At 40.2% G+C, this 17887-nt stretch overlaps 1 protein-coding gene across 1 annotated transcript in view; it reads right to left on the bottom strand.

Moving 5' to 3' along the window:
- SYT10 (synaptotagmin 10) overlaps window positions 1-17887 on the bottom strand; it is a 51669-nt gene that overhangs the window by 26250 nt on the left and 7532 nt on the right. The window contains exons 2-3 of the mRNA XM_034779906.1: window positions 13889-14246; window positions 5004-5568 (exon numbers count right to left, since the gene is read on the bottom strand). Of these exons, the coding sequence (XP_034635797.1) occupies window positions 5004-5568; window positions 13889-14246 (923 nt within the window). The remainder of the gene's footprint in view (window positions 1-5003; window positions 5569-13888; window positions 14247-17887) is intronic.

The raw sequence follows: 17887 nt of genomic DNA, 5'->3' as shown, positions 1-17887 counted from the left end.
TAATTTAAAGATTCAAAAAGTCTATGAAGTCACAATATGGTTATACATAACTACAAGTTACTTTAATTTTCACGTGTTCACTGGTAGTGGTTTTTAAGTGGTAGCCACTTAGAAAACAGGCTATTTGCACTAGTACAATACTGTTCATAAAGTTGTGCTTACAGTTATAAGCTCCTTGCTGAATGACTGAAGCTCAGAACACAGCTGTTACTTCCTAAACTGCACACTTATGATTTGAAATTGTAAAATAGTGGTTCATTAATACCAAACAAGATACTACCACATTAAACTAAGCACTATAATTAGGTGGTTTTGTCTCTCAATGCTGAGGAGAGTTGTACTAATGTCAGCAGCCAAGAACAGCAATAATTCTCAGCCACATGCATATTAGCATGTCTCTCCCAGAAGCACCATTTGGTACGACATTCTAGTCTGCTCAAAAAGATGTCCAAGAAGTTTAGAATGATGAGATCATTTTGGTTTATCAAGTAAAAGGTTTGCATTTTTGCCTGGTCTAAAGGACCAATGAACATTTAAATATAACATCTCTCAAAACCCACCAGAATTAATAATAATAAAAAAGCAATGCCATTGGGCTTCATTTCAGCAAAGAACTTAAAGCACTCATTGAAGTCAAAGCATGTGAAAGTTAAATACATACTTAAGTACTTTGCTAGATCAGGGCCTATGCCAATGGAAAGCTGGGATTTTAAGTTTTAAGCCCTGAATGTTCATTGGGAATGTAAAGGGATGTTAATATTTGTACCTCAGCTGTCATTTCAATTAAAGTCTAAAAGACCATTTGAGTCCCATTTGCTGCTGACATGATGAATATTTGCTGTTTCCACATTCAAGAGGAAGATGTTTGACTTATTCAGATATTATAGTATGATATTTTCTCTATTTAGTCTGATCTGCTTGTGAAATCATCAGCAGTATGAGTCTGAAATGGCCTATTAGACTTAGCTAGATAGGGTGACCAGATGTCCTGATTTTATAGGGTCAGTCTCAATTTTGGGGTCTTTTTCTTATATAGGCTCCTGTTACCCCCCATCCCCTGTCCCGATTTTTCACACTTGCTCTCTGGTCACCCTATAGCTAGAAGATGGAGCCAGCTGGTTTTTCTTTACCTTTTGTGTGACTAACTGAATTTTCAGATCTTTAATATACTAAAACAAATGTATTAGCTAGTTGACACTCATGCTTTTTTATCACCTATAGGTAGGGCCTTACCAAATTCATGGCCATGAAAAATGCATCAGGGACCGTGAAATGTGGTCTTTTGTGTGCTTTTACCATACAGTTTTCATGGGCGAGACCAGTGTTTCTCAAATTGGGGGTCCTGACCCAAAAGGGAGCTACGGGAGTGGGGGCCCTCACAAGATTATTTTAGGGGGGTCGCGGTATTACCATCCTTACTTCTGCGCTGCCTTCAGAGTTGGGCAGCCAGAGAGTGGTGGCCACTGACTGAGGCAGCGCAGAAGTAAGGGTAGCAATACCATACCAGGCCACCCTTACTTCTATGCCAGCAGCCCCAGCTCTCCAGCCGCCCAGCTCTGAAGTCAGCACTGCCACCAGCACCAGCGCAGAAGTAGGGGTAGCAGTACCCGCAACCCCCCTACAATAATCTTGCAATGCCCTGCACAACTCCTTTTTGGGTCAGGACCTCTAAAATTACAACAACATGAAATTTCAGATTTAAATATAGCTGAAATAATGAAATTTACCATTTTTAAAATCCTATGACTGTGAAATTGACCAACATGGCCTATGGATTTGTCAGGGCCTTATCTGTAGGTAGATGTCTATACTGCAATTAAACACCAGTGGCTGGTCTGTGTCAACAGACTCGAGCTGGGGCTGCAGGGCTGTTAAATTGCAGTGTAGACATTTGGGCTTGGACTGGAGCTCAGGCCCTGAGACTCTTCTCCCACCCCCCGGCAGGGTCTCGGAACTCGGGCTCCAGCAAAGCCTGAACATCTACACTGCAGTTTTAAAGCCAAATAGCCCAAGTCAGCTGACACGGGCCAGCCACAGGGGTTTAATTGCAGGGTAGATATACCCTTAGTTACTCAAATGGCACCCGTTACCATCGCATCTGATTGCCTCACAATCTTTAAAGCATTTGTCCTCGGAACACTCCTGGGCTGTACTATCATTTCAATTTTGCAGAATGAGGAACTGAGACAGAGACAGACTAAGCGCAACATCATTCAAGAAGCTTGCAGAAGAGCAGGGAATTGAACCCAGGTCCAAGGCTAGCATTCTGAATCATTCTTTCCATGTTTAAGAGCCGCTGTTTCATGTACTTGCCAGGCCAAAGAAATATTTTGGCAGTTTGTTAACTCTTCAAAGGCATTGGTACTGGACCTATGATCAGAAAGAAAGTAGGTTCCTGTATCCTACCCATATCTGCACCACTTAGCTGCACCCAGAAGCTAGAATCTCCAAAGCACTACCATCCAATCTAAGGGTACGTCTATACTTACTTCCTGGTCCGGATGTAAGCGATCGATCTTCTGAGATCGATTTATCGCGTCTTTTCTAGACGCGATAAATCGATCCCGGATCGATCCCGGAAGTGCTTGCCGTCGACGCCGGTACTCCAGCTCAGCGAGAGGAGTACACGGCATCGACGGGGGAGCCTGCCTGCCGCGTCTGGACCCGTGGTAAGTTCGGACTAAGGTACTTCGAATTCAGCTACGTTACTAATGTAGCTGAATTTGCGTACCTTAGTCCGAAGTGGGGGGTTAGTGTGGACCAGGCTTAACAGTACAGTACCCAGTGCCACCACTTCTGATATGCCTGACCTGAGGGTGGAGAGAGGGGTTTGTCCGGGGTGAAAGAAAAGAGGAGTTGTCTGCCCACATTAAAGAGGAGGCATGCCTGCGGTAGCCTGTGGTCTGTAATTCGGCCAATCCACTCTAAGAAAATTGCATGAGATCACCACCATATCCCAGCTCTTGCTTAGACTTTCAGTCAAGCTGATCACTTTGTTCAGGAGGAAATAATTAAAATGCATATGAGTGTTTTTTTATTTTATTTAATTTTTAACTCCACTGGTTATTGTACAGAAGATGGAGCCAACAGAACAAACCATCCTAAACTTGTACAATTCATTAATGAATGTTTAGAAAACCCTTCAAGATCCTTGGAGGAAAGGTGCTATACAATGCAAAGCATTATCATCATCATGAAACAGACTGCTCAAGAGGACTAAGAAAATGACGAAAAAAACCCCAATTTCATATTCAGCCAAGAAATATTTTAATGTTACCTATGAACCTTTAAAGTCTACACAATGTAGCAACCAGGGCTGATGCCAGAGATAGGGTGACCCAATGTCCCGATTTTATAGGGACAGTCCCAATTTTGGGGTCTTTTTCTTATATAGGCTCTTATTATCCCCCACCCTCTGTCCCAATTTTTCACATTTGCTGTCTGGTCACCCTAGCCAGAGAGGACAGTGGAGGTAGCTGAGACAGTTGTTCCAGTCCTGTGCATGAGATGCTGATGCTCATTGGTACCTCTAGTGGTGGGTCAGTGCTGATGCACTGCTCTATAGAGCAACACAGGGTCTCACTAAGTTCAACAGCAACAGGAGGCTGAGGTGGCAATGCCATTAGCAGCAGCAGCTGTAGAAGAGAGCCAGCAGCAGGTGCCTGCCAAGGAGGTGCCAGGCAGCATGAAGAGAGCCTGAAATGCAGCCCTGAACAGCCCCTGGCTATTCTGAGATCCTAGAAAAGGCACAAAATGGAAGGCAGACTGGGAATGGGGCAAAACAAGGGCACAGGGGACACAAATGATGAGAGATGTGAAAAGATGAAGGGAGGTGGAAAAAAAGGGCAGAGACAAGGGAGTGTGTGAGAAAAGGGCAGAAATAGAGGGCAGAGAAAAGGGGGGAAACAGAAAATGGAAGGAGGGAGCCAAGGCCATCAATGTGAAGGGGGAAGGAGGAAAATAATAAATGGGGGACAGAGACAAGGTAAGAGGGTGAGTCCTCTGGGAGAAAGGGGGAAAACAGAGAGGATGGCGTAGAGCTCCCACCTGTGAGGGAGCAGCCCTGCTTGTATTTCGTCTCCTAAACCCAGTAAATCTTGGGTGCAGCGCTGGCAACAGCCCACCTCCTACTGAAAAAGCATGGATAAGGAAGGCATATGGCTCAGAGCAACGTAGATACCCCCAGTACAGCAAGATAACAGGAAGTTTCCTTATGAACAGTGTAGTATTTTAGAGAAAACTGATTTGTTTTCTGAAACCATCTCTCTGATTCCAAGTGGAAAAGATGAGTTTGGCCTTCTGACTGGTAAAGATAAGGTTGGGAGGTAGTGTTTGTTAGTAGTTGCAGTAAGTCACCTATTTGCTTCTGTTCACAGATGAATTTTATAGGTTACAGTTCTCACTTGAAAAAGTAAACCAATTCTCTCTGTTTCCAAATGCTCCCCCATATGTCCTTCTGCTCTCCATCAACATTGAGTGTCTATAGTAGACATTAGCAACAAAGAATATGTAGCTATTTCATGTAGGATACCCTGTGCATGGGACAGCTGTTAGAAATCATTTTAGACACTGGATCATCTTAACCTCCATCTCTTTTTTCATTTAGATTCCAATATGTGAAAGATGGTTAATAATTCTAAGGTGGTTTCATGGCATATTAGTACATGAACATTTTGAAGGACAATGTGGAAATGTACATATGTTTTGCTAACAGGAAAATATTAACTGTTCCCGTTAAACAGTGACACTTAGGGGTTTGATTTAATTAATCAATCTAATTTCCATTTGTATAGTGTGTCATGAGGGTAACTCTATGTTCCCAGAAGAGTTTTTTTTAAATTACATTTCATGGCTTCCCAATCATCTTATTTTCCATGCTCAAAGGAAAACACCGGCAACTCTTTTTTTCAATCTGTGCTGATAGATAGTCTATGCTTTCCGTAAAATACAAAGGAGAAATGAAAATATCATCAATTTGAACACTTTTGGGACACATTACTTACTGTGGTGGCACAGTGGATGTCTTTCCACACAGTGGCTTCCCTGGAGAGATCAGAGACTTCAAAAAAGTTATCAAGAATAACTTCCCCAATCATGTCATGTCTAGAAAATCTGTCAAAATCATATACACTGAAATGCAATTTCCTGTTGCTGAGCTGATCATAGGCTACAGGAAACTGAAAGGTTTCATCAAAGACAGGATTTAAAGTCTTTCTGTGAACCCGTGTCTGAAACTTCTTTTTCCTGTCTGGGAGAAGGTAAATCTTAACGTACGGATCTGAGGTTCCTGTAAAGTCTTTAGCAGGTAGATCTAAGGCTTTGACAATGGTAACAACAAGGAGTTCATTTTCATAATCATACCGGAGAGCAAAGTTAAGTTTCCCACAGATTTTCACATCTTCTTGCTTGTCTTCTGAATCAACAGACTTCTGTTTATAGAGTTCTGGTTTTATTCGCCCAATGCTGGTTGTCGTCTCACCCCGTTGTAAAATCGGATCTGTCCCCATGTTAAAATCAACACTGGACACTTGCATCTGCCTTGGCAAGTGCCTCCTGAAAGAATTATGCCTGCACACACAAAAAATTAGCTTGGATTATCTCCATGAAAATGTATGGGTTTTCCCAAATAAAAATATGAACAAAAATTCTAAACAAATCAAAGCTTAGGTTTAAAAACAATGACATTGCTGTGCAAATCCAATCTTGAACTATGAATTACCATTAACACCATACAACATAATTTTACATGAAAATGGAATTTCTTATCCCAAAGGACACCCAATTTCCTAGCAATACAACACATACCTTGTTTTGAAAAATGTGTACCTGAAACTGCAGTAGAAATTATACGACTCCCCAAACTTCAGTAAGGCTAAAACATCACGGTAAATTAATACCTTCATTTTTAGTAAGTTTGGTAGGTGCCATGTGATTTTTTTTTAATAATCAGAATGGTCAGGACTTCAGTTTTATATCTCATAAAATAGGAACTCTAACACTGATCCCTAGCACCAGGCTGGGGTATTAGTACAGTGCTGTTATACAGGAAAACATACCACCTGCCACTCATCATCAACACTTCCTGTAACTCTTGGGCATGCCTTGGAGGTTTTCCATCTAAGTATTTAACAGGTTCAACACTTCTCAACTTGCGAGATCTGAAAAGACCATAAGGAACTAGGCCTGCAGGTAAAAGTATAGCATTTAACCAGTAGAGGCCCTAATCCTGTAAAGATTTATAAACGTGTTTAAATCTTTTCAGGATTGAGGTTATAGTTGGGTTCCGATTTGTGTTTTAACATTTAACATTGAATTCTAGCTGTTCTATAGTTTAAAGGTTTATTAGACATTTTTATGTTCCACTTTTTCCTGCTTTCCTATTCACCCTACAGTGTGTCAGAAGATGAATTCACTTAACGATACCAGACGAAATTATTTTTAATTCCTCCTAATTTGGATTGCAGTATAGTACATTCATGATACTTAAGGCCTTATGCGGTCTACAATAACAGTGGGAATTTTGCCATTGCCTTCAAAAAGAGTAGGATCTGGCCTAGTATGTGTTTTACAGTAGTATAAAATGTAGGATAATATACTTGCTATATTTAATCTGGTGAAGACTTTGTGTAACCTAAATGTCCATTCAATTTTTCTGCCATTATAAAATTTCCCTGGCATATTACCACCCTTGTAAGCTGTGCTGTAACAAACTCAGATGGCTCCTATGACTACACTTATACTTAGCTGCCATTAAAAACCAATTTAATTGTCAGAATTTCCTCTCTTTTGCACAATCTATTACTTATTAATGCCAGATGTAAATGTGCATTATTGCTCAGTTCCCCCACAGTTCAGCAAGAGGAGTCACAGCTGTATGTTTATTGCTTTAAACCAGGAAGACAAATTCTCCATTTGAAAATGATTGTGAGTAATTTCATGGAAAATATTCTTATTTATGCTGTATGGGAGAGGCTGCACAATGAACAAAACTGCTGTGGATCCTCTGAGCGCTGCACCAAGGGGGCAATCTGCAGCCATTAAATAATAAACAAGAACATTTTCCATTCTGGATGCCTTAGGGGTGTTGAGTGCAGGGAACAGTCCTCTCAACACAGCCATAATTTGGATTTGAACTGGTTCTAAGAAATCTAAGTATTTCAAACCTGAAAGTTAGATGAATAAAACACACTTCTGATTGCACACATTTCTGCATCAGAGAGAAACTCTCAAACGGAACTCTAATCAAATTTAAAAAAATAAGTTATATATAGGTTCAGGTGCCACAAATGTCCTCGACTCTGCCTGCAAATTTGGAGGGATTTATAATCACAGATTTAAAAAAAAAATGTTTTCCTCCTCCATGTTGTCTGAAAAAATCTACACAAACAGGAGAATCTGACTATGCAGTGGGAACTGTGAAACAAACTGCTGTCAGAGGAACAAAGTAAGCAAACTGGAAACATACAAAAAAGGTTCTTTGATCTCTTGCATTGATAATGATCTGAGGTATCATTTGTAAAAATAGTAGGTAACATTTTTCAAACAAATGTAATTTCTAAGTTGCAAGAGTCCTTTCAAAATTAAAAACGTTTACATACACACGCACCGTAATATCCTCCAATGAAACTAGTCACGATTTGTAAGTGTCACTTGATAAAACGGTACAGCTGTAGGATTGCTCGCTGTGGGAACCAAGGCTCAGTAGCACTTTTACTCTACTAAGCCAATGCCCTAATTACACAGTACCTAGTGAATGTTCTGAGTCACAACTTTTCAACAAGACAGCTAATTACTCTTTTAATTATTAAGGTGCTTCACTGTTGTCATGGCAACATAGTTATGTTCCTTTTTTCTGCAATAACAAAGGGATTAATGACTGTTATACTGAAGTGCAAGGATCTCAGCCAATCACATTGTGGGGATGCCATATAGTTACAGACTCACACCTCTACCAGGGCTTTGAGTGACAAGAGAGCGCAGGTCCATGCACTCTGATTCACTACTGCCCCTAAAAGCATCATCATAAATAATAATATCTAGCTCTTATATAAGATTGTTCATCAGTAGATTTGAAAGTTCTTAAGACTGGCCTCCACATCCCCCAAACAAGCATGATTTCCTCAGATCAGATAAGAAAAACTTTGTGTCATAAATGTTTACTCCCTAGAGATTCTCCAGTAATGATAATAATAGTAATTATATAACAATGAGTAACATGACAGTGCTTTCTGTTAACTGAGTAAGAACCACACCCAAAGAAATAAGATCAGATGGATGATACTATGATTAAGGCACTGGACTGGAAGTCAGGATATATGAGTTCAATTATTAGCTCTTTCACAGACTTCCTGTGTGACCTTGGGCAAATCACTTAGTCGGCTGTTTAGCCAAACATATAAGTACATGCTTAACTTTAAACGTGCTTAAATTAATCCCTAGAATGGAACATAAGCACATCCTTAAGTACTTTGCTGAGTATGTATGGACCTAAGGATGTGCTTAAGTACTTTGCTTTAAGACAAAGGTGGGCAAACTATGGCCCGCGGGCCACATCTGGTCCGCGGGACCCTCCTGCCCGGCCCCTAAGCTCCTGCCCCGGGAGGCTAGCCCCCAGCCCCTCCCCTGATGTTCCCCCTCCCCTGCAGCCTCAGCTCGCTCTACCACGGGTGCAATGCTCTGGGCAGTGGGGCTGCGAGCTCTTTCTGGACAGTGCAGCTGCAGAGCCGCGGCCTGACCCGGTGCTCTGTGATGTGCAGTGGTGTGGCTGGCTCCAGCCGGGCGCTGTGGCTGCCTGTCCTGGTGCTCTGGGTGGTGTGGCTGTTGCGCCGCCAGCCACCGGTGCTCCAGGCAGCGTGGTAAGGGGGCAGGGAGCAGGGGGAGTTGGATACAGGGCAGGGAAGTTCGGGGTGGTGGTCAGGGGGCAGGGGTCTGGATAAGAGTCAGGGTGGACAGAGGGCAGGGATTCCCAGGAGGCAGACAGGAAGGAGAGGGGGGGGTTGGATGGGGCAGCGGGGGGCAGTCAGGGGCAGGGGGATGTCAGGGGACAGGGAACAGGGGGGTTGGATGGGGCAGGAGTCCCAGGGGGGACGTCAGGGGGCGAGAAGCAGGAGGGGTCCAATAGGGGGCAGGGCCGAGCCACGCCTGGCTGTTTGGGGAGGCACAGCCTCTGCTAACTGGCCCTCCATACAATTTTGGAAACCTGATGCAGCCCTCAGGTCAAAAAGTTTGCCTGCCCCTGCTTTAAGATCATGGTGACTCAGTTCCTCATCTGTAAAATGGGGGTTGTGTTGTGTTTTGATAATACTTCTTTTCTCCCAAACTTTATCTATCTTGTCCAGTTAGATTGTAAGCTTTTCAGGGCCTCTTTGTATAATGGGGCTGCATTTTCAGTTGGGGCCTCTAGGCATTACTGTAGTACAAATAATAAAGAGTAATAATTTGGCCTTTGGCCTTAGAGTTTACTTAACCCAATATAGGATTATTAACTTGCACAGAGAAAGCACATTCACGTTATAAACTAATTATAAAATAATGAATCGAGCAGACAGTTTGGACACTCTTATTTCTCCTTTTGTATGATACAAAGATATGGGGACTTGCAATGAAATTGTAAGGCAGTAAGTTAGTCTGTTAGTGGTTGCTCCAGCCATTAAGCATAAGGTTTTCTCTCTCTTATTTTTAATCATATAATATAACTATGATGTTCCAATTATCTAAATAAATGTCTAGTCCTTTTTTCAATCCTAGACTCCTAGTCTGAATCCTACTGTGGTAATTAGTTCCATAGGTCAATTTTGCCCTGCATTTTTTTCCCATTCGATCAGCTTGTAATTTCTTGCCTTTCAGTTTTGTTGAAAATTCCCTTGGTCTTGTATTATAAGCAAGGGTAAATAGATGCATCCAATTTACCATGAATTATTTTGTGTACTTCTATTATCTCCCCTCTTATTCCTCTCCTCTCTAAACTGAACTGTCCCAGTCTTTTCAATATCTCCTCAGAGCAAAGTCTCTCCATGCCACGAAAGATTTTCATTTCTGCCTTTGGAACTCTTCTATTTTTCCTATCTCTGTTGACTATAGTAGGAGTTTTGAGCTCAACACCTCTGAAAATCTGTTTGTACGCACGTCAACTTGGGCACCCGAAAATGGAAGCATCCAAAGTTAGAAGCTACCTTTGCAGATTTGGCCTTAGGGACTTTCCCGAGCTCACACAGTGAGTTAGTGGCAGAGTTAAAAATGGAATCTGAGACTCCTCATAGTCTTGCATTCACCCCACTAGGCAGTAGCTGCCTCCTGCAGATTTCAGCTACCCCCTTCCTTTCTCTAGTTTGATAAATTTAAAGTAGCTTTTGCAGGAGAGATTATTTGCTTTTTAAGAAATTAAACTCCTATTTAGTTAATCTCAGCGGATGAGCTGGAGGAAGGAAAGAAGAGGAAAGAAAGAAGCTGGGCTGAAGGAATTGATTTGGGAGTGTCACAGAGTAGGAAAGAGGAACTTAATATTTTCCACCATGAGACCAACTTCTCTTTTAGCGATGCTATGGATTGTACTTCTTGATAGTTTCAATTCTCACCTTCTGTTATAGCGAATTAAATCAAGGGCTGTTTAATAAACCCAGTTTAGATTTTTCAGTAGTTAAACTAAAGTTGCAAATGGCCAGAGGGCCACAAACTGCTTTTGAAAGGACTTCTGGTATCCTGGGGAAGAAAGAGACCAAACAATTCAAGAACTTTTTTAAAAGATAAAGTTAGATGAAATTTGTTAGAAAACAAATGTAGGTAAGGGTAACTTTGTAACTTACGCCCCACTAAGAACTCCAGAATGGATGGCTATGTTACAATAAATAGCTCAAAATTATTTTTAAAAAGTTATTGTTTCCTTTCTGAAAATGTAAATGATCAGTAATCATTTACATAACATATGTGTTCCTGGGCCTCTAGTGAGTGTAGTTCTCAAGTGGATGAAGGTACAAAGCCAAAATGTACCCAAGAGGTGCAACAGTGGTGCAGAAATGTTCACCCTGTTATAGTTTACTGCTTAATTGGGACCAAGACACTGAAGAATGACTTTTTTTAATAAGCCAAACTTCTTCATATTATTACAAACTATGACAATGATATAAAATGTTCCAGTTAAGCTGAGAAACATTGATTTCCTGAACATGTCTCTGTGTTAAAAATACTATCCATAAATTGTGATCAGACACATTGTTAGGTTTTGAATAATTTATTATACAATTATAGTTATAATCAGTTAATATCATGCAGTTTGTTTTATTAACAATTAACTAATGCAAGAAGACCAAAAATGTATCTCATTTGCATAACAGACTCCTGTCCAGATCTTCTGCTCTAAATCTAAGTTCAGCATAGGTAATGGGGGATATTAAGGGTTGGTTACACTCCCTAATTCTCTGCTCCAGTACAGGTTAGAGAAGCCTAGGAGCTACTCTAACTTTAGCCACCTGGCAAACTTTACTGATTGGCTATGCTCAGCTGGCAGATGGTCTGAGTGCAATGCATTCTGGTCATTTTCTGTTGTGACATGCCTTTGCTGAATAGTGCTTCTGCTGAGAGTGGTGTAGAAGCCAGCTACACCACTTCTATATCTGCTAGGGACTCTCCTACCACTACAGGTATCCTAACAAGGAAGCTGTAGCCAGATTCTCAAAGTGACACAAAAGGGACTGAGCAATCCAGAGAATTGACCTTTGTGTCTGCTCTCCTGATATATAAAGTTTTGAATCATGATAATTACACTACTGAGCGTGGGAGGTTCAAGGAGCAGTAGGCAAACAGCTATATGAAACAACTATAGGTATGGGGAAAAGGTATTTGTAAATACAGAAAGGACCATGTGGAACGCTACTGTGAAACTTTTATGGGGGATCTGATTCTAAAAATACACAAGAAAGTATTTTGTATGATAGAAACTCAGCTTTGAGGGGAACCCTAAAAGGGCTATGTCTCCAAAGATCCTACTGTCAAATGGCAGCTCCAAAGCCAGGAGAGCTGAAAGGCCAATCTGAGTGAACGTTTCCCCTTGATAATCTGGAATGAGCAGAGAGAAAGACCCCCTGGAAACACTACCAGCTGATACCAGTGAGAAGAGGAGAAATCACTGCTTATACTCCTTAAGATTGTCCCCAGCGCCAAAACTTTTTATGGTTTTAGGGTCTGATCCAACGTCCATTAGAAATCTACAGGAATACTTCCATGGACTTGAATGGGCTTTGGATCAGGATCGTAGGAGCTGTTTCCTTTCCTATATGATACCACACATAGTACTTGGGTTTGTTGTGTAGCTAGAGGTTTCTTCTATTCATTGACTGATGTTTCTTGGAGGTTTACACAACCTGATGGAAATTTTGGGGCATGAAAAGTGATGGTATGGACAAGAACCTTCCACTTAATATCAAACTATTCTATGTAATATTCTCGTCATGTTAAATAGTACCAATTTTGGTCACTTTCTGGCCAGAATGACAGTTATGATTTCATGGATGTCTCTCCAGCATTTTAAAAATGTTTCATGTAACAAGTCAGATTCTGTGCTCCGCCTCTTAGGAAGTGGAGCACTGGACTTGGAGCCCAGACAATATGGGAGAAAAAGATGGCTTTAAGCCATCTGTGCACCTTCCTAATTCAAGCATGTTTAAGAGGATTGTGCAGTTCCTGGTGTGAATGAGACCTTCCCCCAGGAATGTTTTGATTTATGACAACCTTACATGGCTGCTTCACAGACTGGAACAGTAGCAGAAGAAAGCACTCCAGCCACTCACCATCCCATTCACAATATTCCCCCAGCAAATCCCTATGCACAAGAGGTCAATAGAAGGTTGTCTATGTACATATATACTGGGCCACTGTGGAGCCCAGAATCTGTCTCAAGATGTCATCTTCAACATTTGCATGAAACGTTCATGTATTTTTGCTTCAGTTTCAAGTGTACATAGTACAAATCATTTATTGAGCAAAAATGAAATACTTTATATTTAGCATTTATTGGTTTCATTTATGTCATGATTCACAGCATCTCTCTTCCCCAGCTTCATTTTCCCTGTGTCTAAAAAGCATTGCTAAATTATTTCAGATGTAGTGAGTGATGTTGTATTTCACTGTTTACATGTCTGATGTGCATTAAATACTTAAGTCACAAAAATTCCGTTGATACTACAGGTACTGCTACATGTCACAGTATATCTTTAGTTCACCACATATTGACATAATCCAGTACCTAAAATGGACAAACAGTTGGTATTCTCTAAATTGTACCAGGGCTTTCGGAGCTGCTTCAGATTTATTAACAAACCCCTCTGTATTATAAGTGTAATGTATTAGGAATATTCCACAAAGAGATATATTTTGCTGAGTGTGGAATTTTTAATCCTTTTAAAATGTCAATCCACATCTTAAAGAAATGTGCATCAACCACGTGTTTGTAATTTATTTTATGAGTCAAATTTTCAGTTGATGGAGCTGTAAAAATATGCATACCGATTGTACCTGAAAGCTGGAGATGTCCTATAAGCTTGCCTGGCTCTGGCAAATTGCCCTAAAAGATCCTTCCTTAATAAAAGTTTGTATGGAAATGTGTTACATGTACAAATACATATTTAAGTACAATAGCGACAGACAGACTTTATCTTTGCATTTATAAACAATGAAATAATTTAATTTAAATATTCATTTTTGAGAGCGCGTTCATTATGGCTGTTTACTGAAAACTTTGCAGAAATGTTGATGCTTTGGCTTAATATGACTGTTTTACCGAAAACTTGTAAGCACTGGACTGAGAACGCTCCGATTTTGAGGCCTTAATTCACAACAAAATGCTCTGGCTCATAACTATACTCTATAAATTGCCATAGAATTGTGTTTTCCTTACCTTGATGAGGATGCAGGCTCAGTGATCTGTCTCTGCATGCGTGCATGTTTAATTAGATGTTCTTTCAATGCATTCTGGACTTCTGCTGGAATATCAGGTGAAGTGTGGCTAATTTTCATTGCAGCCTCAAGTACCTTCACTGAAGGTTTCCCATTTTCTTTAATTTCCTTTTTCTCGTTGGTTTCAAAGACCTCAGCGGGAGCACTACAGGTGCTTTGAGGGATATTACTGGTATTAGAAATAAGAGGTTTGCTTCTCCAACATGGCCAACACAACTTCCAAAAGACAAATAGCGAGACTACCAGCAAGGCAAGCCCACAGAAGCTGACGACTACTGCTAGCAGACTGACTGAGATGTCTGCAAACAATCAAAAACAAAGATCATCAAGACAGTCAAATACAGAGAAAAAGAAACATGACACAAGTAAGGAAGCAGAAGATTTTAGATATTTCTCTTGTGTAGAGCTTTCAGGATATGACAGATTAACATTTTCACTCTTGCAGATATCTAAAAAAATATACATTTTAAAAGTTTTATCCATTAATAACAATTTAACTAAAATTCTATTAATTATTGCTTTGTTTCCAAGCCAATGGCCAGTTTCGGCCAGTCTTACTCACACTAAAATGAATGGGTGTACATGAGGAATAAAGTGCTAATCATTGAGAGGAACCGTAGCCTGTCTTTCCATTGATTTTAGTGGGCTTTGGGTTAGGGCTTTGGGTTAGGGCTTTGGCAAGAACTTCAGTGGAGTAAAACCAAGAATGTAGCTGACTCAAAAAATTAAAATCACAGAAGTCATCTTCTATGAGTAAACATTAATATAGATCATCATATGCACCCTGGCAGAGATATACAGTTGTTCAGCATCTTCCAAACTTTAGTCACATTAGGAAATCTGCATTGGATGCATTGGAAACATGTCAGAAGCCCAAAGGCAACACATACTTTGCATAAAATAGAACAGAATACAGTTGCTCTCTTTTTTAACAAATATGGAGGTACGACCAGCACAGATCAAGATGGCATTTATTGTGCTGGTACCTGGTGTCTCCATGGGCAATCCCTCTGTACTGAAAATGAGGCTCACCACAGAGCACATTGTAGACCGTGTGCTGCACTTTAGCTACCCCTGCTATCCTGCCTTTGATTTGGCCTGCCACCATGGGTGAACATGTCCAATGACATTACCAAAGTAAAGAAAACAGATTTCATCTCTCTCAACTTTGTGAACAAATTCAGATTTCAGGGGAAGACTGACCTTTCGTAGTGCCAGTAGGAGTCCTGATTAGGAGAGTTATTATATGAGACACACTTCAGTTTGATTTTTTTCAGTACCATGTTATATTATAAAATATAGACTTAAATACTCAAACCCTTGAAAAGGGCCTTTCACATGTTTTAAAATTATTCAGTCGGCCCCAATTAAAGCTTGTGGAGAATTCTTGTCCCGTAAGCAATTGATGCTACTGCTTGTTATAACAAGGGTTGACAGATCTACAGCTAATACTTTGCATCCAAAGCTTCAGGCTCCATGCAGCTAAAATGAACCAGCTGAGAAGCACATTGAGCACTTTAAATACAAGTTTGCTAAAAAAAAAAAAAATCACATAAAGAAAAAAATCCTTGAACTACACAGTGGTTCTATGAAATGGTATGTAGCTCACTCTTCCCTTGGGGGGATTAGAAGTACAATTGAAATTTGAGAAGTTTGTTTTTTTAAACATTACAGTTATGATTACCAGATACATATCTTTCAATAATAAATATTGAGCTCAATGTCCATATACCATGAAAAGGGATAACAGTAATAAAAGAAAAAAAGAAAGGTTTAGAGCCTTGAGAAAATTGGAAAACCTTGGGGTTTAAACTGAGCCAAATCAAGATAAAAAAGGTACTTAAAAATAAAAAAGCAGAACATTCTTTTGTGTAAAGACTCTATGGTTTGGCCAATGTACATGGGAGAGGGGCATTTCTGGCACATGATGGCATATATCACATTGGTAGAACGCAAAAGAATAAATGGATACAAATCAGACATCAAGAATTGTAACATTGAAAAACCAGTAGGAGAGCACTTCAATCTCCCTAGACACTCGATAACAGACTTAGAAGTGGCCATTCTTCAACAAAAAAACTTCAAAAACAGACTTCAATGAAAAACTGTAGAACTGGAATTAATTTGCAAACTGGACACCATCAAATTAGGCCCGAATAAAGACTGGGAGTGGCTGGGTCACAACAAAAAGTAATTTTCCCTCTGTTGATACTCACACCTTCTTGTCAACTCTTGGGAATGGGCCACGTCCACCCTCGTTAGCACTACAAAAAGTAATTTTCCCTCTGTTGATATTCACCCCTTCTTGTCAACTGTTGGGAATAGGCTACATCCACCCTGTTTGAATTGGCCTAATTAGCACTGATCCCCTACTTGGTAAGATAACTCCCATCTTTTCATGTGCTGTAATATATATACCTGCCTACTGTATTTTTCACTCCACACATCTGATGAAGTGGGTTTTAGCCCACAAAAGCTTATGCCCAAATAAATTTGTTTGTCTCTAAGGTGCCACAAAGACACCTTGTTGTTTTTGCTGATATAGACTAACATGGCTACCACTCTGAAATTTTAATGAGAATCATTCATTCTAAGGCCAGAAGGGAGCATTAGATCCTCTGTCTAGTCTGATCTCTGGTATTTCAAAGGCCATTCAGTTTCAGTAACTAATTTGAATTTGTCTGGCTTCAGCTTCCAGCCATAGGTTCTTGTTATGCCTTTCTCCACTAGAGTAAAGAGACCTTTAGTATCCATCATTTTCTATCCTGAAAGTGGCTATACACTGTAATCAAGTCGTTTCGCAATCTTTTTGAAAAACTAAACAGATTGAGTTTTATGTAGAGAGGGGTGGGAGATGATTCCCCATCCCAGACTGTTTTGAACCCACCCCAAAATTTGCATTAGCCTTCCCTCCATAACATCCCCTCCCACTGCAAAGGTCAAATGTTACAGACAAGTAGGGGTGGCATGGGATGCTAAGTCTGCTGTAAAAAGTGATATTTGCATGTTTGTTAATATCACTTTTCACAGCCTCCCAGCTAGCTAACAAGTTTGCTGCAAAAAGTGATATTGACAAAGTTTCTTTGCAACATCCCTCCTGTCTTAAACAATAATTATTTAAAAAAAATCTGTTTATAACATTAATTTGATAAAATGTGTTTTGGTCTTAATTTAAAAGCAACGAGAAAATGTAAATTAATTTTAAACAGTAGAGTTATAAATGTAGAATTTAAAATAGGGTTAATATAAAAATGTGTTTTAGTTTATAAGGGGGAGGAAGGGTCACACTCAAAGGCTTGTGGTGGGAAAGAGGTTGCCAATACAAAAAGTTTGAGAACCACTGATCTAGCTAATAGTTAGTCCTGCCTCAGTGCAAGTGGACTAGATGACCTATTGAGGTCCCTTCCAGTACTACATTATTATAATTCTAGGCTACTGTAGGTATGGCCTGTATCCTTTCCTCCTTGATGTATGATCTTGCATTTGGCTGTACTAAAACACATTTTGTTTGAAAATATCCAGATTACAAGGAGATCCAGGTGGCTCTGTATGGCTGTCCTGTCCTCATCACTATTTACACCTCTACCCTGATATAACTCTGTCCTTGGGAGCCAAAAAATCTTACCGCGATATAGGTGAAACCGTGTTATATCAAACTTGCTTTGATCCGCTGGAGTGCACAGCCCCCACCCCACCCCGGAGCACTGCTTTACTGCGTTATATCCTAATTTGTGTTATATCAGGTCGCATTATATCGGGGTAGAGGTGTACCACTCCACTAGTCTGTGCCATTCCCAAATTTTATCAGCCCATTATATTTATTTCCAAATCATTGATAAAAATGTTGAATACTGTCAAGCCTAAGCCCAGCAGAATCTCTCTAGAAACACCAACATTCAATGAAGATTCCCCAGTAACTACTTTTTTGAGTTCCCTTATT

The sequence above is a fragment of the Trachemys scripta genome, chromosome 1, assembly GCF_013100865.1.
Source record: "Trachemys scripta elegans isolate TJP31775 chromosome 1, CAS_Tse_1.0, whole genome shotgun sequence".
In the NCBI taxonomy this organism is placed as follows: Eukaryota; Metazoa; Chordata; order Testudines; family Emydidae; genus Trachemys; species Trachemys scripta.
This window is presented reverse-complemented; position numbering and strand designations above follow the sequence as displayed.